Raw genomic sequence first — 27,886 nt, forward strand, 5'->3', positions numbered from 1 at the left:
CTCCCAAATCAGGGCAATAGAAGAAGATTTTGGGAAAATAAGATGCTGAGCGCATGCAACCAGACTATGCAATATTAACTGTCTTCTACAAGAGCCACAAATATTTTTAAAAGCAGTAGGTCCTTGAAAGACAAAAATATCCCCAAACACTTCTACTACTATCCAATTTATTTATATTTTGTGAATCAAAGAACAAGAGGAAGATAAAATATAGAACTTATGTCTATGGATTCTTTCGGTCAGTATACCATGCTTAAGTTATTACAAGCATGCTAACACTGGATAGGTAAGTTAGCTCAGCGATGATGACCCATCATTCTAGAAAAACAAAATTCAGAAAAATGATGCAGAAATCATAAACACAATGTCAATAGAAATAGGAAAATAAAAATGTTGAGCATGATGAAAACAAATAAACAAAATGGGATCCGGTTTTAGTGGCAAAGATATTAGATCCTCCTAGGAAGATACCCTTAGATAGATGAAAGTCCTGGCAAAAAAAAGGCAGCAGATTCCTATTAAAATGTTTCATCCCTTAGTTCTAAAAACTTGAAGTTGCTAAATTTTTTGGAAGCATCAAACTACAAACAAAATTTTATAATAAATACAAGTTGGCAAACCTGCAAGAGTCATTTCATCATTGGTTTGGTGGATTGCAACTCCTTGTCCTGAACAGTTCAAATATAAACCTGATTGAACAATGCCACTTCTTCCAATTCACTGTGTGATGAAAATTTAATTGATAGCATGAGGTAACAGACCTGGAAATCTTGCTGTGACTAGATGGACTGCAGATCCATTATCTGCACACAAAAAATTGAATCAGAGTCAAACATGTTTCTGTAATATGATTGTAGTCATTCTAATTATTGAGATATCTGAACTGTCGAAATTCCATTCATGCTAGTTACAAGTGTTACAACATCAATTGAGAATACCAGAACCCAATTTATAACAAAATTTTGATTATTAAGTTACAGAAGTACAGAAGACATTTTGTTAACAAAATAAGCTAGAGGAATTAACACCTAATCATATTTAAGATGGCAATAAAAAAACTGAGACCACACATGTTAGAGGAACACAAAACGAGATCCACAGGTGAAGATAACTAGTGTTCTTAGGGAGACAACATCAATCTCCTTGAAGGAGATGGAGGAGAAGAATGAAGAAATGCTAAAAGGAATCATTTGATATAATAGAATTTGATTGACGATTCTTTAACGTAAAGATATATAGATACTTCTATAGTGGTTTGAATTCTAAACTCATTGGTTCATGATGGCCAAAACTAATCAAAATAATTACTAAAATTAGTATTATTACTTTTATTCTTAACTGCAGGCACAAGCACATAGCAAAAAAAAATTTCAACTAATTTCCTTGAGTACTAAGCCCTTTTGTTCTACAAGCTCGACTATGTTTTTCCACTTTCCTGATTCACAGTACAAATTTGATATTTCTTGACTGTGAGGGTGAGGGTGAGGGTGAGGGTGAGGGTGAGGGCGAGGGTGAGGGTGAGGGCGAGTGTGGTGTTAGAAAATCACACCAATTTGTAGATCCAATATATGAATGGATTCGTTCCTGACCACTTAGCTCACATTTGGTATGAATTTTCTTTCCCATACCCCAGGATAGGATTTAAATCTCAAACAAAGTCAATATAAGACATGACATTATGTAAGAGATGGGTTTCTAACCACCCAATGCCACAATAATTAAGTATTACAAAGTGAGGTATAAAATTAGCATTCCAAACAAAAAAAAACCATAATTCTTGTTGTGAATTAGTGACTAAATGGGAGATATTGGATAAGTTGCAAGCATTATTTGGCACCTTTGTAACTTTTTAAATGGTCAGCATAATGAAAGCTAATAGAGTTGCCATGCCGCTATATGAACTCAGTCCTACCAAAGGAAAGGGTCAATTTAGAGCATGTCATTTCAATTCGTATTAGAGTTCTGATTTGGTTTTATATTTTGAGTCAGTATTTTACTATGGCCTTATTACAAATTGTGCTCATTATATTTTGCTTTCATCAAATTTTCAAAGATTTTTAGCACCATGTGATATGGAGATCCTATTCAACAAAATCCTATGCCAATATGCTAAAATAATTAGTTGCCATGACAATTGAGCAGAAAAAAGAATACAATTGCTCCGCCATTTTTAATTGATATAAGCAGTGGAAGAGGACGGGAGATAGAGAAAGACCAAGATATTTGAAAACAATAATGGTGCCGGCTAGGATACGAAAGGAGTTGGGACTTGGGACTTGGGAGTTGTTTTAAGGGGATTTTAAAAAAGGTCAGGATATGGGTGTAAACAGGGGAATGGGCAGGCGGAGCCCTTCGAATTAGCCAACCAAAAATGTCACAGCTTCAGAATGAGGTTGATGAGGGCAATCAGAGGAATTAGGAAGGATTGACTTGGTTCCTTCAACAATGTATTCATCGCTGTGGATAACAAAGGAATGAGATAGGGTTAGTCGAGTTTTGATGGTTTCAGACCAGGGAAGAGGGGCAGAGGGGGTTTTGGTTTTCGAATGGGGAATGGATGATAAGTAGAAATTTGTGTAGCAAAGAAAAATGATATGCATGAACAAATAGGCTAAGTATTTAGAAGCAGGGAAAATACTATAATCCAAAAAGAATAAATGAAAACATAAAACGCATAGTAACAACCCAAAAACTTGCTTGCCTTCACAAATACATCATATCATTTGCTACAACAGAATGTTGTTATAAGATCATATAAAGGGATTTAGAAATGTTATTTAAGGAACAGATGTTGATTCATTAGGCCTAATCAGAGTATTGTTAGTTAGAGCCCTATAGTCAATCATTTGATGATTATATTATGGACTTATTGTATCATATTCTTATATATAAATAAAGACATTTGTTTTGGTTATTATACTTACTTGTATTGGTGCCAAATAAACTAAGTATAATAGCGTCCTTGAGTAGAAGGTTCTCACCTATATCAATCGGTTAGTTGAACCGATAGTGAGATGATATAGGGAACACTACTCTTAATCATTCCTAGTCGAGTATTAACATTCAGGGACAATGTTAATGCAATAAGACTAGCATGTAGGTCAACTCGATGACTTGATCTCACAAGTGACATAGAGATATCAAGTTGACACATGGGTATGCATTAGAGAATGTATACTGAATGACCCGCCATGAGAAAGTATCATGGATCGTTATATGAGTGTCATATACTTTCTCATGTGGCTATTAGTATGACTACTAGTCCTTACTAGTCCTTAGACCTGAAGTCACCATGGTTCCCTACATAAGGAGTTATGTACTTTGGTTTCGTCAAACGTCACCCGTAACTGGATGGACTATAAAAGATGATTACTGGGTATGTAACGAATTATACAGAGGGATGTGAGTGATGTAGATGGGATCAATCCCTCCTATATGACGAACGACATCGATATTCTTGATAGAGTGAGACCACGAAGTGCATGGCCATGCCCAAATGAGTCAATATGAGATATTGAGCTCATTTGATTTAGTGAGTCTACTTGGAGTTCAAGATTTAGATTGGTCTGAGGATGACACGGTCTATGCCTCAGATTGATCAATCTAAATGTCTAGGATAGAAGGACACTTGTCATATATTGTGAGGAGTCACAATTAGTAGTCACAAGGTGATGTTGGATCTCAACATTCTTGTAACTTGGGTAGTAATGATGTGTTGCTAGATACCGCTCATTACTTATGCTCCTAAATGGGTTTAGGGGCATTGCCAACGTTACAAGAACCTATAGGATCACACACTAAGGACAATTAGATGGAGATTAGGTTCATATGATGAACCAAGAGGATTAGATTCATGTGATGAATCAAATTGGATTAAGAGTAATCCTAATTGGGCTAATTGAGTTGGACTCAAGTTGATTCATGTGTTCAATGAGTCTAATTTAGATTATGACTCATTGAATCAATTTAATTAAATGAATTAGATTCATTATATATTAAATTGGCTTGAATTAAATGGTTGGATTAGATCAACCATGAGAGAGATTAAGTCAAGTTTGACTTGACTTGAGAGGAAGATGAAGAGTCAAGTTTGACTTGACTTTATGCCACCTCATTGGTGAGTTGGCATTGAGTGGGCCAATGATGATGCTCCACATCATCATGGTTGCTTAAGTGGGATGCCACCTCATGGGAGTTACCAAGAGTTGTGACTCTTGGCATTCCATGGAGGTTACAACTCCTCTTAATGTGGCCGGCCACATCAATTGCATGGGTGGGTTTTCATTTGTGATGTAACTCTCATCTTCTTCCTCCTAGAGCTCTCTCTTCTTGCTCTTCCTCTCCTCATCTTGCCGAACCCTACTAATGTGCTAGCACACTTTAGTTTGGTGATCTCCTTCTTGTGTTCGTGTGGATACGCATAGAGAGTTGTCTACCTTGACAACTTGAGATCCGGCACCTTGGACGAGCGGGATTCGCGAAAGGCACGCATCAAGGGTAAAACTCTTAACATATAGTTCTAGTGTAGATCTATAGGTTAGTAAACTCGTACTCGTAATTTTGTTTTCGAAAGTTTTTACTTCGCACGGATCCGTGGCTGGGGATTTCGGGATTTCCGCGACGCGAAAAGCGATTTTCGAGGCCCGAAAAATCCAACAGTAACAACCCAAAAACTTGCTTGCCTTCACAAATACATCATATCATTTGCTACAACAGAATGTTGTTATAAGATCATATAAAGGGATTTAGAAATGTTATTTAAGGAACAGATGTTGATTCATTAGGCCTAATCAGAGTATTCTGATTCACAGCAGAAATGATATAATAAAACAGACAGTTCCTATAAAATAATATAGCCAATAAATTGAATAAAGATGCATATCAAGGACAAATAAGATTGCAATCTGACAACACCAAGTTGAATGGATACTATTGCAGACAACCTTTCTTTTCTGGAGGAGAATTTAGTGGATTATTCCTATGTTCCTCAATTTGGCAGGTATCGACAACAACATCTGGAATTTCTTGAAGAAGACGATTTCTCTCTTCTGGCATAAGAAGTTTTTCTCTTTTGTCAATATACTGAAATAGTGTAATACCCATTACCCAGAAATTGTCAAGGAGAAATAATATAAATACAATTTTCAATTTTAATTTATTCCACAGCATGAATATGATATGTGCTAAAGAAGCAAGCAATAAAAGCAATTGTATAAACACTGCATATGATGCTTGTACATATTTCCACATTTGAAGGATATTCTCTACGCCATCCTTTTTCATTTGCTTGATCAATCAGTTTCTGTAACTTCAAAATTTCCTTGTCAATCCACTGTAGGAAAGGAAGTTAATCAACTTCATAGCAGGTAAATTAAAAGATATGAAATATAGACAACAAAATGATGGAGCTTGATATGTTGTATGCCCTCCTCGTGAATACATAAGTAATGGGGAACAATCTTATCACAATTAATGACTTACGAACCCCCTTTAATTAAACATATATATTAGATTAGGGAAATTATAGGTCCAGATCCCTGTACAATTATATATTTAAAAGAGGTCCTCAGAACTCCCTCCTTGAGCTGGATAAGACATGATAGTAATGTAACATGTTATATGTGTATTCAATTCTAGGACTTCCCAAAGATTTAACTAGCAAGACTGCAAACTCATAATTGAAACTATAAAACAATGTAACAATCTACTTAGCACCATCTATCTAAGAAAATGACAATCTATCTCTGTGTTTGACCACTTATGAAAGAAAATTGGAGAGAATGTGCAAGGAAGGTTGATTCTCACAATATAGTTACATTAGTTCATTGCAACTGTTTGAGTGAAACAAACTCACATGTGACAAGAGTCATAGCGTATGTTTTGCATCTGTGCTTGATCTGGGTCATCTGGCAACCTAATAAGGCAATTTGGGTCTTGAATTTATAGAAGCACTAGCCCATTATACATCTATAATTTGAAGGTGACCACAACCATGACATAAGACACCCTTGCTTCGGACAGCCTTGAGGTATCAAATAACACTCAAAATTGACTTCCACTGGCCTTAACAAAGGAGATGTCAAGTCTATCTATGCTAGATAGTTCAATTTATTAACTAATGTATAACATTTCCTTATATCCGATAAGGACTCCCCTAGCATATTAGTCTGATATTCAAAGCCAAAATATTATTAGAATCGTAGCACTTTCGAAATTAGTCTCTTGAAACATGTCCAACTAGTATCTTCACTGTGAGATTGTCTGCACTTGTTGAGTAACCTCGAAGTTTAAAAAATATCTATGTATTCTAAGTCATTGGCATCATGCTAATAGGTGGTAGACTTTCAACCTTGTGATGCATGTAATGCATTCATCTGTAAAATAATCAGTTCTACATTGTCAATGAGAAGACTCATTTCCCAGATTGAGAATAATGTAAAAACTTGAGTAATATGTTATTTCTTATAGTACCAAACTAAATGTAACACTAAATTTTTGAAATCATACTCTGGGGATTATTTCAACCTACACAGATTTTTATGGAAAATCATAATTCATGATCTCTAACCAATGCACCAGTGGACATCAGGAGATAATTATCAAAGTGATATCAATATGAGAGACATAATGCCCTTGGCACTAGTAGAAAATATATTCATATAGCCAACATTCTATATATGTTCTTTTACCGCCAATCAAGCTTTGAGATTACGAACAAAGCAGATAGTTTAGCTATAAGCTCCCACTTGTACCCAACAACAAAACTTCTTTGAAGGACTTCAAAGAGAAATTAATTTCCATATGTTTGCAGTCTTTCATACTTGGACTTTTCATCAACCCCTCAACCTTGAAAATAGTTGTGTTGAACACTCGGATCCACATCCATGTTAGACACACCAACTCAATTAACATAATTAAAATGCAATGATGTCATTTCATCTTCTATAACTTGTCACCGTCTTGGATTAAATATAGAACCTCTACGATAGTTTCAGGTTCGAAATGTTGAGTCATGCATGTGTTTTAGTCTTTGACCAGAATGAACGATATTGAAACAGTATCATGCCGATATTCTGATATACAGTATTAATAGTAAATTAGAGGCCAAAGGAAGAAAAAGATACCACTGTTGCATACACAGTTAAATTCAATATTTGCTTTCCATCTGGAATATTACAATTTTGACGTTATATGGAGAGAAATTACAAAATAAAAAATAACAATATATCTCAATTTCAGTATTTAAGGGGTGTTGAGTGTTGATGTGCAATGATACTCGTCCAAGATTGGCACAATGACATAAGAGAAATTGTCTCAGTGTTGAATAGTATTGACTTTTGGTAATTTATTGAAATGATATGTTTCAACCATTTCACCGAGCAAAGTATGAGATTTCAAACCATGGTTTGAGGAACCTTGATTAATGTTGAAGAATAAATGAAAGTAGAATATTGCGATGACAAGGTATAAGATAAGTAATCGGAAAGAGAATGTGCAAGACAATACACTTATGAGAATGTGCAAGATCATACAAATAGAAAGGTCAAGGTAGAAAGCAGGATCCCATAATCAAGAAGGGTTTAGATCAAGGCTGTCAAGAGATCAAGATCCTACTAAGGAACAAAGAGTTGATAGAAACAAATAGTAGAGCTAATAGGATCAAAGCATATGATTATAATATCTTATAATTTGCTAAAATTTTGAATGTTATATTTCGCATTTATGTTTAATTTTCAATTTCTAGAATTATTATGAAAAATTCAAAACTTTATGATTCTTATAGTATAAAAGCATATATTGAGGACTTATTGTATTATTATAAATACAAAGACCTAATTATGAATCTCTGGAATATAATGGATATATGTGTAGATAAGCCAACCTATATGTGTAGACAAGCCAGCCTAGCTATGTTGAGAACACAAAATTTCCCCTTCACATGCTATCAAAGTCGCTAGCTCTTATTCATGTTTATCATTGATTCATGACGAGGACTTATGTTCATTCCCACCTGCTCTTATGTGAGATATCTTTCTCCCTCTTAAGACAAACAAAAAGCATCAAACATACCCTCCCCTTATCTAATATCTCATAAATGGCAATTTCTTTGTTGAGCCCTTACGCTCACCCTGCAACCCTTCACCAAAAGCAACATCAAATGCCAATAACCAAGCACCCACTCTAACGTCAACATCTCTTCCTTGTCACTCTACAAAAGTCCCTCAACTGAGAGCAATCTAGGGATCCTCTTGACACATTTCTTCCTTTTCACGACGCTGCTTTCGCAACCAACAACTTCTAAAAACCTAAACAACCTATTCCTGTGCTCACAACCAAATAGGTGTAGGTTGCCACTAGTGCTCGACATGCTTGGCCCTCATTACTTTGCTAGTCACTGTCTCAATGTTTAGTAGTACCTCCAAAATCATCTTTTGTACAACTAGCATATTAATTTCAACTTAGATTTAAAGACCAAGCTACCTTTAATACAAGATGTCATATTCTTTAGCTACTTTGACTTCCTTCCATTTTATAGCTCATCAAAGTCATATATGCTCCATGACTATTACCATAGAGAAATTGAATAGAAAAATATGCATCTTGACTCCAACTATTAAAGTTTGATATACATACTTTGGTCAACTAAGTGTTGAAGTCGATGATGACATTGGAAATACACTGAATGGTGGTAAAACTTATATTTCCTCGACTACAACACCAGAGGTATGTCCATACATACATAGCGCTAAACTTTAGCCAACGTCAAACTTGATATAAGGATAGCCAACTAAATAAAGCTCATGGTTATTATGATACGTGAGAGAGCCTAGCCAAGGTTGATCCCAATCAAGGTTTATTATACTCTTATCCTTCCTGTTACAGTTTTGATGCACCATACAATGATCCATTATATTAAAGCTTAGGGAATTAGGTGTTAAAGCTTAGAGAATTATGTGCATCCGTATCTTGTATGTGTATTCATTCTGGTTTTGGTTCTAGATCTAATGGTAGCAATCCAAGTCTAACTCTCAATGATAAACTAAGATATATTGATGAACAAATGAAAAAATTAGTTTCAATATCAGATGTCCAAAAAGTGTTATTTAATATAAGTCTTAGAAAAGTATGGGTTGATATCACAACAATGTTCAAAGAACCTATGCCCTCATCCACTGCACGACACTTCTTTTGCTATTAACAAGGTGTAATTAATAATTGAAATATGATACTTTGTAACTTATTGCTCAAAATTCTATGCAAATGATTTTTTTAATTTCTATATACTATAAGTAAAAAAATAACTGAACAAGAATTATAAATTAAAATTCATTTAAATTCCGGCATGTGTGTACAGATCAGCATGATACTGTAAGTAATTTATCAATATGCTCTTACATAAAGAAAATAGCTAGTGTGACCGAATAAATCTCAAACTGATAGAGAATAAGAATGAGATCAATCACTTGTCAAAGTAGCACTAATAATTATTAGTCCTTTCCCATGCAATTGTCAAATTCAAGATACTAGTTTTCATTATCCTATGTTTCTAACTCATCTTGAGTCATTAACCAGCATAAATCCAAAATGCATAAGTTCTATTTTTCTCATCCTTTCTATGGTAATAAACAACAAAAATACAATGAAAATTTCTTACAAAAAGTGGTTATGTCCTCCAACAGGTGTAACAGTGTGCTTCAGGGTTTTAAGGAAATTGCATTATCAATAAAGGAAGAATATGGTGAGCACTGTATCAATATGGAAGAAAGTGAATGTGTTCGACATGTGAATCTAAAGTAGACAATCCCAAAAGCTCTTGCAACAATAGGGATAGCCTTGCATCTTAAGTTCTTAGCATGGTGACAAACCAAAAAAAACAATGGTTGCAAATGACAAGTAGGTGGAGGAACAGAGGCAACGACAGAGAAGTGTATGCATGGGCAATTCTTAAAAGGGAGACACATAGATGTATGCTTCCCCCATCGTGATGGAAGGAGACATGAAAGGGTGACTCACAATTCCAAGAGAATAAATAAAGGTAGCTCAGATACCATTAATGGAGAATAATCTCACCAAAATCAATGGCCTAGGCATTATTCTACCAACATGTAATTAGATTAAAGATAAGTACAATTAGATCCTTGTACGTTACATACTTAAAAATAGATATACAACACAAATTATTGGGACTATAGTTTCTTCCCTTGAGATTTGCTTTAACTACAACATTTTGATGGTTTAGCAATACAAACTAAGTTAAATTTGTATTAGAGGCATAAGAAGCTTCAAACTCATGGATGGTCATTGACCCTAGAGAAGGAATTGAAGCTATGTGATGTTGTATTAAATTGTGTGTTGTAATCTTAGGTGTATTTTCAAATTAAATTGTATTGATGGTATGATTGCCTAGGTAGAGTTTCATTAGGGTTGATTTATGTTTTGAATCCTTATAACTTAGTGATATTATTATTGGGGTCCCCTCATGGACTTATGTGTCGGAACATTGTCAACGACCTATGGTTTCGTTTGTAGGGAGTTGGAGTGGAGGCAAGGCTTTCAAGACTCGACCAATGACATGGTTAACTATTAGTTCAACTTAAGAGTGCTCAGGGGGTCATGCTTTTGTTAATAGCTTATGGCCAAGACCTTAGGGTAACTTATGTGGGTCATGCTTTTATTAATAGCTTATGGCCAAGACCTTAGGGTAACTTATGTGGCTCATATAATTTCTCAACCAATGTTAGTCGATTGGACATATTTCAGTTAACTAGAACTAGGAACTGGAACCAATTGACTAGATGATGTTTAATCGACTAGGAGATTTACAGATTGAAATATCGTGCCGAGCCGGTCAAAACGGACAACGTTCCGCCTGCCAACCGGAACCGGCATGACCCGACACCAACCGCAGAGGTGTCACACACCACAACAGCCACGCCAAAGGGGTCGTGCAACCCCGACAATTGCACCGGAGATTACGATGTGTCACATTTTTTAATTAAAACTGAACTTAGGTTAATTGTCTCAAGTAACTCCTAGCTATGATAAGAATAATCCAAAGAGACTTAATTAAACTCTAATAAAATTATCTAATTAATTATATATTAATTTATTTTAATTCTAAAAATATATAATAAATTTATTTATTTATTTGTCTCTTAGCTATGTTATTATTCTTTTTAATGAATTCAATCAACACCTAACTTAAATAGATAGTCAAACATATTTCTTAAAATACTACTTGAATTATCACATTAAAATATATAAAAATTTATCTAAATTCTAAAAAATTCTAAAAAAAATTTATATATTCTTAAAACTCTCAGATCACTACAACTGTAAATTTTTTTTGTTTAATTAATTTTTTATTTTTTAAATATGTATTTATTTATAAATAAACTATTATTAATAATAGTTATAAAATATTAAAAATTACTTCAAAATTTTTAAACAATTTTAAAATTTAATAAATATTAATAAAATTAAATATAAATTTAAAATAATCTAAAATTAAAATATATATATATATAATTTTTAAACATTTCAAATAATTTTAGAATTATTTTTAGCTTTTCAAATGATTTTATAATTTTAAATTTAGTTTTGAATTTTGAGAATTACTTTTTTTTAAAAAAAATTATAAAAATTTAATAGGCATTATCTTATAAGATAATATTAAAATATAAATTCAACATCTCAAAATATAAAACATATTTAATAATCAAATGTTAATAAAACTAATATACATTTATATTTAAAATTTAAAGAAATACCGAAACTATATCGGCACAATATAATACCAAAATCATATTGTTCCAGTCCGGGATTGAAAACTTGAGGAGATATGTTCAGGCAACTATGATTAGTATTGTTAGATTTTCAACATTCAAATTATATTCAAATAGTTAACTGGAACCTTGGTTCAGCCAATTGAAGTCATATGTTTCAGCTTTTTCCAAGTGAATGCTTGACCAGAGGATATATGAGGCTTTGAGTTGTTTCAGCCATTGAGACACACCATTGCATAGTCATTTTGTTGTGCTCTATTGCTACAAAAACGCCAAAAGAAAATCCACGAGCTTGTACAAGATTTGAAGGCTTCAACTTTTGTAATCTCTCCTCTTCTCTTGGTTCTCACTTCATCTCTTGATAAGAGCAATAGATTTGGTATTTTAGAGAAATCCCTTATTTGGGTCATTCATGAATCACTTGCAAGAAATCTAGAGTTGTTGTGTAGAGTTAACAGTCATTGTAGAAAGTAATAGGTAATTTGACATGATAATATAGGTGTGAGAAGAACTTTGCCCTTAGAGGCCAAAAAAATAAGTTTGTGGTACTAGTATTTTATGATGAGTGGCAAACTTTTTGACCAATTATCAAAATGGGTTAACTAATATAACTATCATAAAATTTAATTGTTGTATTTCTAAGTGACCAAATAGAAATACATGTTCTTTCAAAGAAACATAATGACATACATGGTTCATTATGTCAGCATGAATACTTCTGACCTTCTCCTCAAGATCTGCCTGTCAAAACAACAAAACTTCATAAAAATAACATGATACAGGATAAGCTATACAAATTATAAAATTACATACAACCAGATGTCACTCAAGCAAAATAAATTTTTAGCAGGAATTCCATTTAAAATAGCAATCTTATTATCCAAACTAAACAGTATGCAACCAATAAAATAGGGATGGACTAAACTATGTATATGCATACGTAGGAGCCGTTCAAAAAGGATGATATCCAAATTGATGAAAGATGCACAACCTATGTCAGTCATTTGAATCAATAATCCATAAAGCACAAGTAATGGTTAATAAGAGAATTCCATTTAACCCCATTCGTCTGCCTCGGATAACTTGATGCAGAATACAAACAATACTTAAATAAATTTTGTCAATCATTTTCTCTCTACCGTTACTCAAGGATGTAGATCAATAAAATGATATTCTTTTTCCTTTGCAGAGTTTATAACCATTCATGCACATCTCGTGAACGAACAGTATGCTGAGGGGATTACTGCTGTAACCTGTCAACCATACTCCAAATGCTCAATTTCATGGAACATCTTCCAATTTCACCAAAAAAGCAGATACCAAAAAGAGCTTAAACAATTTTAGAAGATTTAGTTTCAACAAAAACAAGATACGCCAAGAGCCAATTCTAATGAAAGACATTTGACATTTTCATAAAAATTAAAAACGCATATATATAAACCATACCATTGAATATCAACAGAAAACACTAAAAACCAAGAAATGGCCAGCACATGCCATTTTACTCTTATCCATTGCTTCAACTGTTGTCAATGCTAGGTACTCGATCCAAACCATCGCTTCAAGTGCCACACATGCCGCTTGAAATCAAGGTATCATCTGTATTGGGAAATACATATGTACGTCTCAGGCTCTTGGCTCATTTCCAAGCAAAACCAAATGGCAGGTGGATGAGGATTAGAGCCAAGCTTGACAGCACATTTGATTTGCTACGCTACACTGTAAGGAGCTTGAAGTAGCCAATCACTGATCATCACAGAAATTAATCTGGGTCGTCGCAGCACATCACGCAATGGCTACAAAAAAAACCCTGATCATTACAGAGAACATAAGCAGCTTTTCAATCAACAATAATCCTTTACTAAGGATCAAGAATGTACCCCTTAGCATAACCTCATACATATTAAACTTCTTACTCTTCTTCTACTTCTTTCTATCCCTACTCTTCTTCCTTTGCTTCTCCCTTTTTTTGGATAAGTGAAAATGGAATATCATGTATCCAAAATATACAAAATGAAGTTTTTGGGTCTATCTAGATAATGTATAGATACCTAAAGACATGTATACATATATTTGCACACTTCTGAATATCCTTTCCACATTTAATTGTCCCTCACAAAAACAAACTACGATTTTGGGCTCTCCACACATAATGTCTCAGTGATGATAAGGCCAAATGACGAGCCTTTGTCACCGCCCTACTCCCACAGTAATGTTGTCCAAAGACACAAATCATCCTCCAATAGGTCAACATCTCTGGGCGCATTTAAAGTCAACTTCAAATCGTCCACCATAGGTCTATAATAGAGGGGCACTAGAAGAACAGATACTCCTGTGTCTTTGGCACATGTCCGCAAAAAGTGCATTGTCAATCGTCTATATACTCCTTTCGATCTTTAGTGGGAAGCCTTAGCTGCGCTAGCATCCAAAAGGTGATTGCATGGCTCGGCTGAACGACAGGTTTCCACACTACCCGAGCCATGGCACCCTAGGACTAGAGCTTCTGAAGAAGTCGTAAGCCCGAGCTGCTCCTCCATCCTATGCAAACCACTTGGCCAATCTTCGTCTAACAACCTCTAGGATAAGATCTCGTATGTGCAACAAGCATTTGATCAGCGGGGAATCTGAATGAGCAGCTCCCACGTCCACATATCAATGCGACTAAAGAAGGTATGGTGTATCCACTTGATCCATAATGCATCCTCCTTCTCTTGAATCCTCCAGAGAACCTTAGTCATGAGGGCTAGGCTCCACGCCCGCAAGTCTCTAAATCCCATGTCACCCTCATCTTTCGATCTACACATATCCGCCCAACACATGGATGATATATGTCGACCTATCCTGATTGACACTGTTAAAGGATACTAGAACACATATTGTAAACTTGCTTCTAAACCAATTAACCAAGTGTAAACAACTGGAGTTCCTACTATAGGATCAACACTTAGTCAACCTCATTAGATCAACACGGCTCAACTTTGAACTCTTTGTCAATATCAAAACACAAATTTGATTATCCTGCACCAAACACCTATAATGTTTTTTTTTCTTTTGTATTGACTATTAACGAACTCACCGGACACATCGAAGATACAGTATTGTGATGTTAGTTGTTAGCAAATGATATTGTTTTGGTAGATGAGACTCGTGAAGGAGTAAATGCTAAAAAAAATTAGGCCTAGTAGAGTAAAAACAGAATATATAGAATTTAAGTTTAGTAATATGAGACGTAATGAGACAATTGTTAAGATAAGAGATGATGTAACGGGGAGCTTTAAGTATTCAAGATCATTTTTTAAAAGGATAGAGAGATTGAGAGAGATGTCTTAATACAATCGGAATGATTGAAACGGAGAAGAGCGTTAAGTATTCTTTGTGATTGTAAAGTACTTCTAAGACTAAAAAAAAGTTTTACAAAACAGCAATTAGACGTGTTATGTTATATAGAGCTGAATATTGAGATATGACTTGAGTACATGACTAGAAGATGAGAGTTATAAAAAGAGGACATACAAGGATGAACAAGATAAGAAATGAAAATATTAGAAAAAAAGTCAGAGTTGTACCTATTGAAGGAAAACTCCGAGAGACACGTTTAAAATGATACAAATATGTATGTAGACGACAAATAGATGCTTTAGTTAGGCAATGTAAAAATATGACAAATGTGCACATCAAACCAAGAAAATCAAAAAAAAACTTAGTTAGCAATAATAAAACAAGATAAAATTTATTTAAATATAAATGATAATATAATAGGGATAGAGCTCAATAGCATAGAAGGATCTATATAGCTGACCCTACCTATGGGATAAGACTTGGTTGTTGTCGTGTTCACTATTACTATTACTTATTTCAAATGACTAACTTAGCAACAATAGCTATAAAAGGGTGAGCCTTGACACAAAAATAAAGTTGGATAAGAGTTCAAGTTGCTTTCTTTCGTACGCAAGGGAAGAGTGGATACATTGACATTCACTTGAACCTCATGGACTAGTATAGCCACTTCTTGCACAAATTGGAAAGGAAATCCTGATCTTAATTTTCAGTAAATCAAGTGAAACCTATCTTTAATAACTCAGAATGGGTAGAAGATATAAAAAGGATGGAAAACACCAAGGGTAGATGCGGGTTTAATTTTTTTTCACTATGTCTACTTGGAAGGATGGATGATGTTAACTGCTGAATTTTATATGAGATTTCAACCTGTTGATTCCTGATTTGGTTTTATTTCATTGTTTTTTTCTTTTGTTCATATGATGTTTTACACAGTACAGTTTTCATTTTGTAGAAAAAGGTTATAATTAGTTTCAGCTAGTACATATAATTGCTCAAAGATCTCAACATGTTGATTCCTAATTTGGTTTTATTTTTCTATTGTTCATATGATGTTTTAATGGTCCTCATCACACTATCATCAAGTGGGGTACCTGTTGATAAGTGGAAATTACACCCCTGACATATGACAATTGAATATTATTTGCAAGTGCTCTTTTTCACTTAGGAGGCAGACTAGAAGGATCACAATTTGAATATGATAAAACAACATCAATATCCATAAATGATTCAATTATGAATAATGTGATTATGCAAGCAGATTGAATCTCATTGGAGAAGAATAGATAGTGTAATTTTAGTATCTTTGTTGGCTAAGGTGGGAGAGAAGATTTATTATAAATTGGCATATACTATAATATTTTTAGAAGATACCTTCCATTCTATTTTCTTGGGCGGGTGTGCATGTGTGGCTTGTGTTAAAAAGATTAATATAACCATATAGTCCTCAAGAACAACAAAATTAAAGTGTGTGTGTAGGGGTGATACCCTGCACACCCCTGTGGGCACCAAGTGCATGCAGGGGCTGCCCAGCACAACACTTACTTCTATATATATACAAGCTCATGATAGCATGGGTGCCCCTCATTACTCGAGGTGCTTGGATGCCTCGAGTGTTTTGGATGTGAGAGACGCCTAGGATATCATAAGCCTAGATATATAGAGAGAAAGAGGTTGTTACCCTACTTACCTTATAGTGCTTACCTTGTAAGCACCATGTGTAATTTATTTTTTTTTAAATTTCTTTAGCTTAAACCCTAAACTCTCTCTCTCTCTCTCTCTCTCTCTCTCTCTCTATATATATATATATATATATATACAACAACATCCAAGCCTTTTCCCACTAGGTGGGATCGGCTGTATGAATCCTTTTACGCCATTGAGCTCTATATCCTATTATATCATCATTAATATTTAAATAAATTTTATCTTGTTTTATTGTTGCTAACCAAGTCTTTTTTGGTCTTCCTCTTCCTCGTTTGATATGCATATTTATCATAGTTTCACATCGCCTAACTGGAGCATTTATTGGTCGTACATGTCCGTACCATCTTAAACGTGTCTCTCGGAGTTTTCCCTCAATAGATGCAACTCCGACTTTCTCTCTAATGCTCTCATTTCTTATTTTGTCCATCTTCGTATGTCCACACATCCACCTTAACATCCTCATCTCTGCAACTCTCATCTTCTGCAACTCTCTCTCTCTCTCTCTCTCTCTCTCTCTCTCTATATATATATATATATATATTTCAAGTAGATAGAATAAGGATGACGTCTTTCTCCCCCCTTTTGTCCTATTCTCCCTTCCCTAGCGCTCTTCCTTTCTTCTATCGTTTCCTCCCTTCAGGCAAACTCGTGTAAAGGCTATTTTCCAACTATTGCTTTCCAAGAAAGAAAAAACTATTTCCAATCCATTTCTTTCTGATCGCCTCCTTTCGAAGTAAACTAGATCTTAGTATAAAAATAATCCTAATGCTAAGTTCGTATACATACATAGAATGATGGAATCATTCCCGAAATATTTAACATCATAAATAAGAAGGATGCAACACCGATAACATCATCTGACACATAAACAAGACAACATTATCTGACACATAAACAATGAGCATCTTTAAGAAAATGAACACTGAGAACCTTTGGCTAACACCTTCTATAGTGCACAATAACAATTATCAGAAGAATATTAACAAATATTTCGTCATAAAAGAAAAATTAGAAAAACACAGTGCAAAATATCAGACATGGGCATAGAGAAATAATTCATTATAGAGAATGGAATCTTGGAGGAATGAACTTACAACAGTAGGCCTATTGAAAACGCCTTTATTTGCTAACTTGCATAGATCTTCACATTCATCCTACAAATAAATTATGCAACTCTTAAACAAGCATAGGAGAATAAAGATATTATAATATGCATATGGACTTCAAGGTTAGCCCAACAAACCTTAAACAACATTCATAGACAACTAATATGCCTTACAGAGTGTGACGAATTATGTTAGAATTTCAAAAGTAAATAGAAACATTTTTTTCAACAATACACATCCAAGTATTCAAATACCATTGTGCATACCTCCTGAAAGTCATCATCAGATAGCATATATATTGGAACATCCTTGTGCATATTGGATACACGTAGAACTATAGCTGTGGACATTTCCCCTATCTTGTATGTTTGAGAGACATTTTTAACACCTGTCAAACAGAAACATAAATTGTTTGCAATTCAGTTTCATATCATCCCTTGTCACATTTTTGAGATTTAGTAAGCTTGAGATCAATGAAAGGATTTACAATTAAAATATGTAGCTTTTTAGGTCTATACACCCTCCCGAGATTTAGTATCTTTCCTTTTACGGTTTTGATCTGTGGCCAAAATGGTAAAGTTTTGGTACTATAATATGTTGACACGTAACATACATCGAAACATGTTGAAACAATTCATGTGGATTTTATTTTTTTTAACCCCTACTTGGGTTTATTTCCTTTTAAAAATAGACTATAGCAATTAGATAGCAAATTAAATAAAATTTTACCACATTTTCCAAGATGTGGATGATAAGATGAATTCAAATATTCAATTAAGTTTTGTTCTTCTAATCCCTTTCTACTTTTTTTTTAACTTTAAAAGTAAGAAAATAAAAAATTGATAGTTAAATAAATCAAAAATGACAGGACAATATCATGTCACCTTCTTGTCCGCACACTTCAACATGTATTAGAGCATAATGAGATGAATTTACATAGTTTTCCTCTTATAATCTTCTTTCATTTAAGCTATTTCAGTCTGAAAATAAGATCATAGCAATAAGATATTTTCTTGAAGTAAAATTTCAGAAAAACTAAATAAAAAAGACATGTTAACTAACAAAAATTAGTGCAGATATTATTAGTTGAATTCATTTCAACTCATCTTGAAACATTTTGACTTGTGTTGAAGTGTGCTCAGTGTCGACAGGATACAGAACTTGGCATGGGAAGCATAGGAGTGGATATTCATGCCAACTATACAACAGAGCTCGAAATTTCAAGTCATGCATCGCATAGTTAGTAGTATATTTTGCACCCATAAGCAAGAAAACTTTCAAAAATTTATTAATACTACATGACAAAAAACATTGTTGCCTCACTGCCAGTTCAGCGGTTCAAAGGTTAGAGCTAACAACATTGCTCAATATAAAAAAGGACAAAAATGTCATTAAAAATTTGAAATGCATGCAAAAGGGCTAACCTGTAACCTGCCCGAGCACGTACATCTTTTCAGCCAGAGAGTAGAAATATTTAGGATCAAGTTTGACTCTCACAAAACATCTAGAAACTTTAGCTTCAAAGGTATCAGGATCTTTAAGAAGTTCTACAATTAAAGATCGCCTCATATAAACCAAACTGATGTTCTCGCTAACTATGGAGGCATAGTGAGATTTATACAATGCAGAAAGGTCTCTCTTTTGATTCTTCAGATGTGATGTATCAAATTGGTAATCATTGTTTTTCTTTTGTTTCTTATGCCCACCAAATGCATCATCACCCTCTTCCGAACTAAAGGACAACTCATCGTCTGAGTTATCACTTGAAGCAAAGTGACTTTCCAGTAAGCTGTATATTTTGTGAAATTTCACTTTCTTCTTTCTGAATAAAGTGTGCAGCCGTTCATCACATATAACATTTTTTTTCTTCTTATCATTAGGATCATGAAGTTTGTTTTCTTGAATGTAATCCTTTACAATTTCACACGCATCCAACTGTGTAAGTGGTTCTTTTGTATCCTTACCAAAAGATGCAAGAAAGCCAATCAGCTCTACTGAACCCCAACCAACAAACTCCTTTTTCTTTGGCCTGGATCTCTTTTGCCGCTTCTTTGATCTAACAGACATGCCTTTCAAATCGTCAAAAATTGCCAACCCATTATTGAAATTGTCTTTAAATTCATCAAAATCAGATTCCACCTCCTCAAGTTCATCTGAATCTGATCCAGTCTGACAATTTTCATCTCTTTTAAGAAGAGCATTTGCTGTCTGAAGATCAACAAGTGTAAATTTTTCCTGATCCTTGATGATTTCCCAATAATCCTTGAACAAAAACTCATATGTAGTGGTATCTTTAAAGTCTATCTTTCCCTGGAGAAAATGGCTTTCAACTCGATATGAACATATTTACTTAGAATATTAAAAAGTAGCACGTCGTAACATCAATATCACACCATTGGAAAGAGAAATATCACCAAATCAAATCACACTACTTGCATAGCAAGCTCTTTGTCTTCATTAAACAAGATATTGCAAAGGAGGCAAAAGAATCATGAATTTCAAAGTTGAAAAGATACGTAAATGTTTCAAATAAAGATTTTAAATCCATCTAAAATCAACTATGATTGCATAAATGCAACTACTTAATGCCAAAGAAATTATCTATTAAGAGATTTATACAGAGCGTACCCCATCTGAATCAACATCCTTATTTTCTTCAATTAAAATTGCTAGCTTCAAACAGTGACTACAGAAACCCTTTGCCTTTTTTTTAACTTGCACAAAAACAGCTTCCTTTATACATGAGTCGGTGCCACATACTGACTTTGGGCAGCAATAACATTGGATAGCAGCTGCTCTTTTACAAATACAGCAATAATGCCAACCTGCCACATAGATTGTATCAGCAAAGACAGCTATGTCAAACCAAAGTGAAGCATGATAATCAAAACTTAAATGTAGTTGAAGAAGATTATCTCATTGTCTCATATTAATTAGTAATAGTAGGTCTAGAATAGAGTAGCAACAGAGCTCCAAACCACATTACACCTTTCATGTTAGCATTGCATTTATTGTTTATGCTTTTGCATGTGCATTTTATGTTGCTATAGCTACCACAATACAATGTTACATGTATTTCACTTTGTTACTAACCCTTGTATTTTAATGAGTTTGCAAAAGGATTCATCAAGAATTAAGCATCATCTATCCACCCTCTCTAGCCAGCCATACCATACATAGTCTTCCAAATTCTTCTTATTTCTTGGTTGTGTAGCTTAATTCAAGTGTAATGGAGGTGTATAAGTTGTTATAACCTGGTAGTGTTGCCATGGCCCCATTTAGTTGACACAAACTCTCCAAGGTTCATCAACACACTTTTCTAGAGAGAAAAGTTCGTTGAACAAACTTTACTAGATTGATCGACCCAACAACTTTGTATCATTGTTGGTCAATCCAACATTAGAGTTTGCAATAGACATCATTTACAGCATGACACATTGAGCCTATAATATATGAGATGATCCTTTCAGTTCGACCACAATCAAGAAGATCTTATGGAGGTGATAGAGACTGCCATGACATAGAGGTTGTAAAGTTGGGTAAGGAAGAATGTGCACCCGTATAAGAGGCTCAGATATGTGAATTATAGCAACGTGTCGGGTAAATTTCTACTTAGTCATCCCTCACGTGGTTCATGAAGCTCAGTTTGAACTAGATAAAACTCAAGTTGAGTAAAGTGATTCAGTTAAGCACTCTCACTTCCTCAAGTTCTAGCTTGCATTAAATGCCTAATCTCATTCTATTACTTCTTGGATTACTTTAACTGTGTGCTCAACCTCCAAGCATCTCCTTAAATGTTTGATTCAAGAGACACATGAATGCAAGTCCATCAATTAAGGAGATATGTTCACTCTTGTTCATTAACAATGCCTGTAGAAATATTTTTGCGCATTTTTCGGTTATTTTCTGATATTTAGGATCCAAGCGGAGCCTATACAAAACTTTATTTGTTAGTACTTATTATAAAATGAAATAGCTTTTATTAATGAAGAACAAATTAAATCTTTTTTTTTTTTGTTTCATTTATGCTGAGAGGGAGCAGCCTGGGCATGTCCCATTGATGCATCTACTCAGGCAACCACACAGGTTGCACATAGGATCACACTCTATGACAAGATCTTAGAGGCATGACATAAAATGCATTGTACTTTTCCATGAAAATGCCATGGAATAACTGTATCAGTTTCCTCAAGGTTAGTAACTCTAGAGTCTAGAGAGAGATTATTGTCTAATAACCAGGTGATAGCATGGATTTCTCTTCCCAATGAACTTGATAAGAGAAGCACAATTTTCCAACTTTTGGCACAAAATGTTTCAATTAGGTGGCTATTATCGCCTTCAAAATTCACCATTGGTTTATTTGCTACACTTTTACTCGTCAGCTTGAAGCTTTGTGCTCCAACTTCAAACAAAATTATATAGTAAGATGCTTGTCCAAACAAGAAGTAAATACTATGTATCTGTTCCTAGCATAAGAAACCTGCAAACAGCAACTGATAGAAAAGATGTATAGGAACAGGGTATTAGATATTTACCACATGTCCAGCATTCATCACTCTCCAAGAAGATCGGATCCTTATCTAAACAATCAGGATGGTAAGCCTTAAGACAATTCCTAGAAGGACCATTGAATGATTTAGTACTGTTTGTTCCAGAATATCTCTTGATCTTAATTTTGCATTTTTCACAGGTAAGCAAAAACTTTACAATGGTCCAAACTATTCAAGATGCAACATGCTACAGCCAATAAAAAAGAATATTCCAATTTATCATGCATGCACAATTAAAAATAATTCCCATAAAGACAAGCTTCCAATTGCATAAAAGTTGAAGACAAGAAGAGGTCAAAACATACTGCACAGAACTTAGGTATACAGAATTTGGATGGTCCCTTGTATATTTTTTTTTTTTTTTGGCAATCAAGGTGTCCGGACTTCGCTCGACTAATCCTAGAGGTAGGCGGCCTTCTCTCTCTCTCCCCCTACCCCCTCCCCATTTGACTATCAAGTAAATCCAGAGCACAGCTTCTGCACACTAAGAAGCCGACCTCCAGGATATTCATCTCTATTTAGGATTTAAACTCTCGTCCTTTATTGTTCCTCTAAGTGTTTTATGACTACACCACACCCATGGGGGTATCCCTTGCATCAATGACAAATTTGAGGTTAAGGAGGAAGGAAATGAAGTAAAGGAAGGAGACAATGTCTATGCTGAGTGGTATGGAATTTTAGTAATTTACAAAATATGTTTCAACTCTTTGACCGCATGGTACAAGATTTAAAACCATACCTAACATAGGCAATGTCTCCTTCCTATGTTTAATCTTCTTCTTTCTTCAATTCTAATTCATGATTGGCACTATCAACACAATACCAAACAAGTACTATCCCATTCAAAGATCGAAATTTTGACACGACTCAAGATTTTGAACATTGGTTTGACATTTAAATAACGAGTTGATATGCAAAATGGATTCACAAGCAATAGAATCATCCAAAGATCAATCTATCTAGCTTAAATGTGTTCACTCATTTTTTGAAACACATTTTTTTAGTCCTTGTGTTCTATGGTTTAAATTTCTAAGAAGTACTTAAACTAAGATTATATATATCTCTATATAACATTTTAGCAAAGAACTATAATAATTTTATTTTCACCAAGCAAAGAACTATAATAATTTCACCAAGCAAAGATACGTTTCATTTTGTTTACTAGCAACTTGCTAAAATTATGAAAGCCTAAATAGTCTAGTCTCAAACTATATGAATTCTAATAAAAGAACACTAAAGTTCTCATTTATAAGGTGTTTCATCCGGATTCTAGATTTCAAGTTTTCTTACAATGATTAACATCCTCCTTCACTCTTTAACATTTTCCTGTAGTTAAGAGACTTCTTCCAAATTCTCTTGACACAATCTTCTACCTAGCTCTTTAATAGTCTACTCTCAAACTGTATAAATTTTAACAAAAGAACAGTGTTTCATCCAGATTTTATATTCTATGTTTTCTTACAATGATTAACAACTTCCTTCACTCTTTAACATTTTTCTCTAGTTGAGAAACTTCTTCAAAATCTTCTTGATTCAATTTTTACCTAACTAGTATTATTCCCTTATCATATGCATTATATATATGCTTGTATCAGCAAGCTGAATAAATGCCTAACATTTTCATACTTGGAAAAATAATATATAAGAGTTACTAGAAAATTAAGATGGTGGATCTTATTAAAAAATTGGCATCAAGAAGAGTACATTGGTATGTACAAAGTCATATAATAGTATAATTTCTAGTGTTAGAAGTTAGAACTAGCAAGGTACAACTACTAAATTTCATATAATTGTTGTCTCATCAGCATTTAGTTATGAGTCTATATCATTATAATGTGATAAAAGATAAGTATGATAAATTTTGTTACCAGTACTAGAACTATTGTAAGTGTGACAAATGATTTTCCAATGGTTATAAGTTTAGATCAAGGGCCAACCGTATGCTCCCTATCTCATTTCCACTACCACTTGATAACATGACAATTTGATATATGTTATTTAATGGCAATATTGTGTTAACTAATATATTAAATAAAATTCAAAGATTAATTATGGAGGAAAAGTTTAAAAATCTTATGGATTTTAGGGTAAGTAGAATTAAAATTAAATGTGAAATGTAATTTGAGTAATAAGAAAGATTAATGGAGTAGTTAGGATTGATGGAAAAGAATTCATTGTAAGTGAAAGTTTTAGACATCTTGAACAATTATTTAACAAGGGATATTAAAAAAGACATCATCGATAAGGCAAAGAATGGGTTGTCAAAATAGCAAGGATATTCCTCTAAGTTAAAGGAAATTTTTATAAGACCATATGATACATCATATGCTATGAAACAAATGCTAGGTAGAATAGAACTATAATAAAAAATAATAATAATGTAGTAGGCATAAGAATAGTTTGATGCATGCATTGAGTTACTAGAAATGAAAAAAATATATATTGAGATGGGAAAACCATATTTGAAGGTGACCAAGAGATTGTATAGTTAAAAGAGTTAAATTTTATTAGTCAATGTAATAAAAATTATTTAATTAATTTGAATATGAGTAGTATATAATAATTCATTATGCTTAATGAAGAGATAAAATTCATGTAGTGAATCTTAAATCATTAACTCACACATGGCTTAATGATGATAATGAAGAAGAAGATAATTTTTTTTAATTCATACATTAGAAACTAGATTCAATTATTAGTCTCATCTTGGTAGGTATTATTTTGAAATTTGATGAGATTTTATTCAAAATAATCACAAAACATGAGATTTTGAGACTATAACGTTAACCTTAAGTAAGATTGAAAATAAATATGTATCTTCAACAATCAAAGTGTAATAGTTAAAAGTCGAATGTTGAATTGTGGAGAAATTTTTAGAAATTAGTAGTTTCAAGACGAACTAAAATTAAATATGTGAAATATAGTTGCAATAATAAGAAAGGATTTAGAGCACAATTTAGTTGGATGAATAAAAAATTTCATGTTTTAAATATTTTAGGTGTATCATTCGCTGGGAAGGAGATACTAATAAATATATCATTAATAGGGAAACATGAACAGGTAATATAAAGAGGATCTTATAGTTGTGGAATTATTGCAAGCCTATTATATTGGCCAATGAATAGTTCTACAAGATTGCAGTATGACCAACCATCTTTTATGGACTAATATTGGATTGTTAGAAAACATGTATTTAAAAAATAATTCAATAAAATTGAGATTATCAAGATGGATATGAGGATTACTAAAGAGAATAAAATAGAAAAAAAAAATCATTAAGTTGAAATAATTAGGTGCACCTACAATAGGTGATAAAATGAAAGAGAATAAGTTGGAATGGCATGGAGGCATGGTCACGCTCAAAGGTAATAAAGATATACTTGAACAAGTTGAATCAATTAAAATGGAAGATGTAAAGGATGCATGGAGATCTAAAATAACTTTATATGTTGTATTAGAAAAATAATTAGTTAATTTGAATATTGAGATAATATAGCTACACATAGATCTCAATAGAGGGATAAGATTAATATAGTTGACTACACAAACTTAGGCAACAACTAAAGAAAGAAAAGTAATAGAACATATAACATGGATGGACTTGGATAGATAGAGATTATTTACAATGTTTTCTATTTACAAATAGATTTTATGATATTTGAATCCATTATTCAACAACAAAAAATCAATGAGAACATTGTTTATAGGAGAAATACTTAAAGGTAAAAAATGAATGGAGGCTTCTAGATTGTTGTGTGCTTGCAGAATGGTCCTTAAATAAAAAATATATATAAGATTATGGTGTGACCAATTATGTTTTATGAGCTAGAGCATTGACAACAAATAAATAATAATAAAATGGTAGAGATAATCATGCAAAAAATGATTAACCAGGTCAGGTAACATCAAACATGGGACGACCGATCTTAGAGATGCAAGAGAATGTGTGAGAGGTTGCATTACAACAACAACAACCTATATATATATATATATATATTGTATTTATGAGCAATTGGGTGTAGCTATGAAGAAACTATAATGAGAGAAAATATATCAATGATATGGTATTCACATATTTAAGCATGACCCACAAATTGAATAGTTATGCAAGTTGAACTAATTAAAGTTGAAGTATTTGAGATAAAGAAAACGAAGAATGATACAACAATCCATAACCAAAACTATAAAAAATGAGAGACGTATTATGCATGAGATTGACCATGCTAACATAGAATAGCGGTAAGAAGTACATGCAGAAAAAAGCACCAAAAGATATACAAGTAAAAAAGAAGAGAAAGAAACAGGGTCACCTGAAATCGCACACCCGTAAATTTCCCCCATCCTTGCAAATGAAGCAGTAGCCCTCCGCTAAATCCTCCTCGTTTGACTTCTTACTCATCTCAAACCCGCGTCACTTACGTTTAAAATCGACTCCTTTACCTCGATAAGGATCCCTAAAACCTCGACAAATCCCAAAATCCACGCAGAACCTAAAAAGCAGCACAAACCCACCTCATTTTTCTGTCAATCAAACTGCGCTTCGAGCAACCATCAGAGAATCGAGAAGCCAGCGTTCCTCTCCCAAATCAAAACCAAACATGATCGAGTCCAATAACAGAAGGGACTTCCATAGCAACGGACGACCCAACGACAAGGAGGAATGGGGGAGAGAAGAGAACCCACAGCGAGCAGAGAACTGGCCGAACGTTACGGACTAGGGTGGAAGCCAAAACGGCGAAATCCTTCCACCATGACACTGTAACGAAGCTCGAGCCTCCCCGAATCGACTTTATTCGAGCCGTCGTTTCCTTTTGCAAAAATCTCATTTTTACAGCTGGACTTTATTCTTTTACAAACTATTTCCAAAAGTTTAGGTTATTCTGGTTTGCTCCTTGAAGATGAGCAAAGTTAATAAAAAGAATATTTTACTAAATTGTGTACTTGATTTTGGATATTACCTAAAATGTGTGGTCATTTTCGAATTGATTCATTCTGATTGTCTTTCCGGTAAGGTAACACTTATTTTTCGACAATTTACCAAATGACATATGTAAAGATCCAAATTTATCAAAAAATTTACACTATTTTGATATTTACCAAAAAACATATTTTTTTATAAAAATCTTCTTATTCTATCCTCCTGATAAATTTTCCTCTTTTTTAGCATCTCTTTTTATTTATTTTTTTTATTTTTTTCTCAAACCTATTATAGGAGATCATACCCACATTGGACCTGATATGAGGAGATATTAGGTCAAACAACAGTTAAAAAAAAAGAAATTTAGGTTTTTTTAAACTTCTGGTCCACCACTAGAAATGTCGAAAATAACAATGGAGAGCATATTTAGACTCCTTGCAATTTTAGAAATCCACAGGACTTGAAATGACTGTAATCTAAGGT

At 33.6% G+C, this 27,886-nt stretch overlaps 1 protein-coding gene across 2 annotated transcripts in view; it reads right to left on the bottom strand.

Moving 5' to 3' along the window:
* Positions 1-27,294, bottom strand: part of LOC122042228 (uncharacterized protein At5g08430-like) — a 30,504-nt gene extending 3,210 nt beyond the window's left edge. Inside the window, exons 1-11 of one of the 2 annotated variants that reach the window (XM_042602237.1) lie at positions 26,796-27,294; positions 22,471-22,550; positions 20,564-20,760; positions 19,360-20,245; positions 18,202-18,323; positions 17,924-17,983; positions 12,477-12,527; positions 5,262-5,332; positions 4,944-5,092; positions 762-803; positions 621-668 (exon numbers count right to left, since the gene is read on the bottom strand). In XM_042602237.1, coding sequence (XP_042458171.1) covers positions 621-668; positions 762-803; positions 4,944-5,092; positions 5,262-5,332; positions 12,477-12,527; positions 17,924-17,983; positions 18,202-18,323; positions 19,360-20,245; positions 20,564-20,760; positions 22,471-22,550; positions 26,796-26,884 — 1,795 coding nt within the window. In that variant the 5' untranslated portion in view covers positions 26,885-27,294. The remainder of the gene's footprint in view (positions 1-620; positions 669-761; positions 804-4,943; positions 5,093-5,261; positions 5,333-12,476; positions 12,528-17,923; positions 17,984-18,201; positions 18,324-19,359; positions 20,246-20,563; positions 20,761-22,470; positions 22,551-26,795) is intronic. The other variant, XM_042602238.1, reaches the window with a different exon arrangement.
* Between the last annotated feature and the right edge of the window lie 592 nt (positions 27,295-27,886).

The sequence above is a fragment of the Zingiber officinale genome, chromosome 2A (genome assembly GCF_018446385.1).
Source record: "Zingiber officinale cultivar Zhangliang chromosome 2A, Zo_v1.1, whole genome shotgun sequence".
Classification (NCBI taxonomy): Eukaryota; Viridiplantae; Streptophyta; class Magnoliopsida; order Zingiberales; family Zingiberaceae; genus Zingiber; species Zingiber officinale.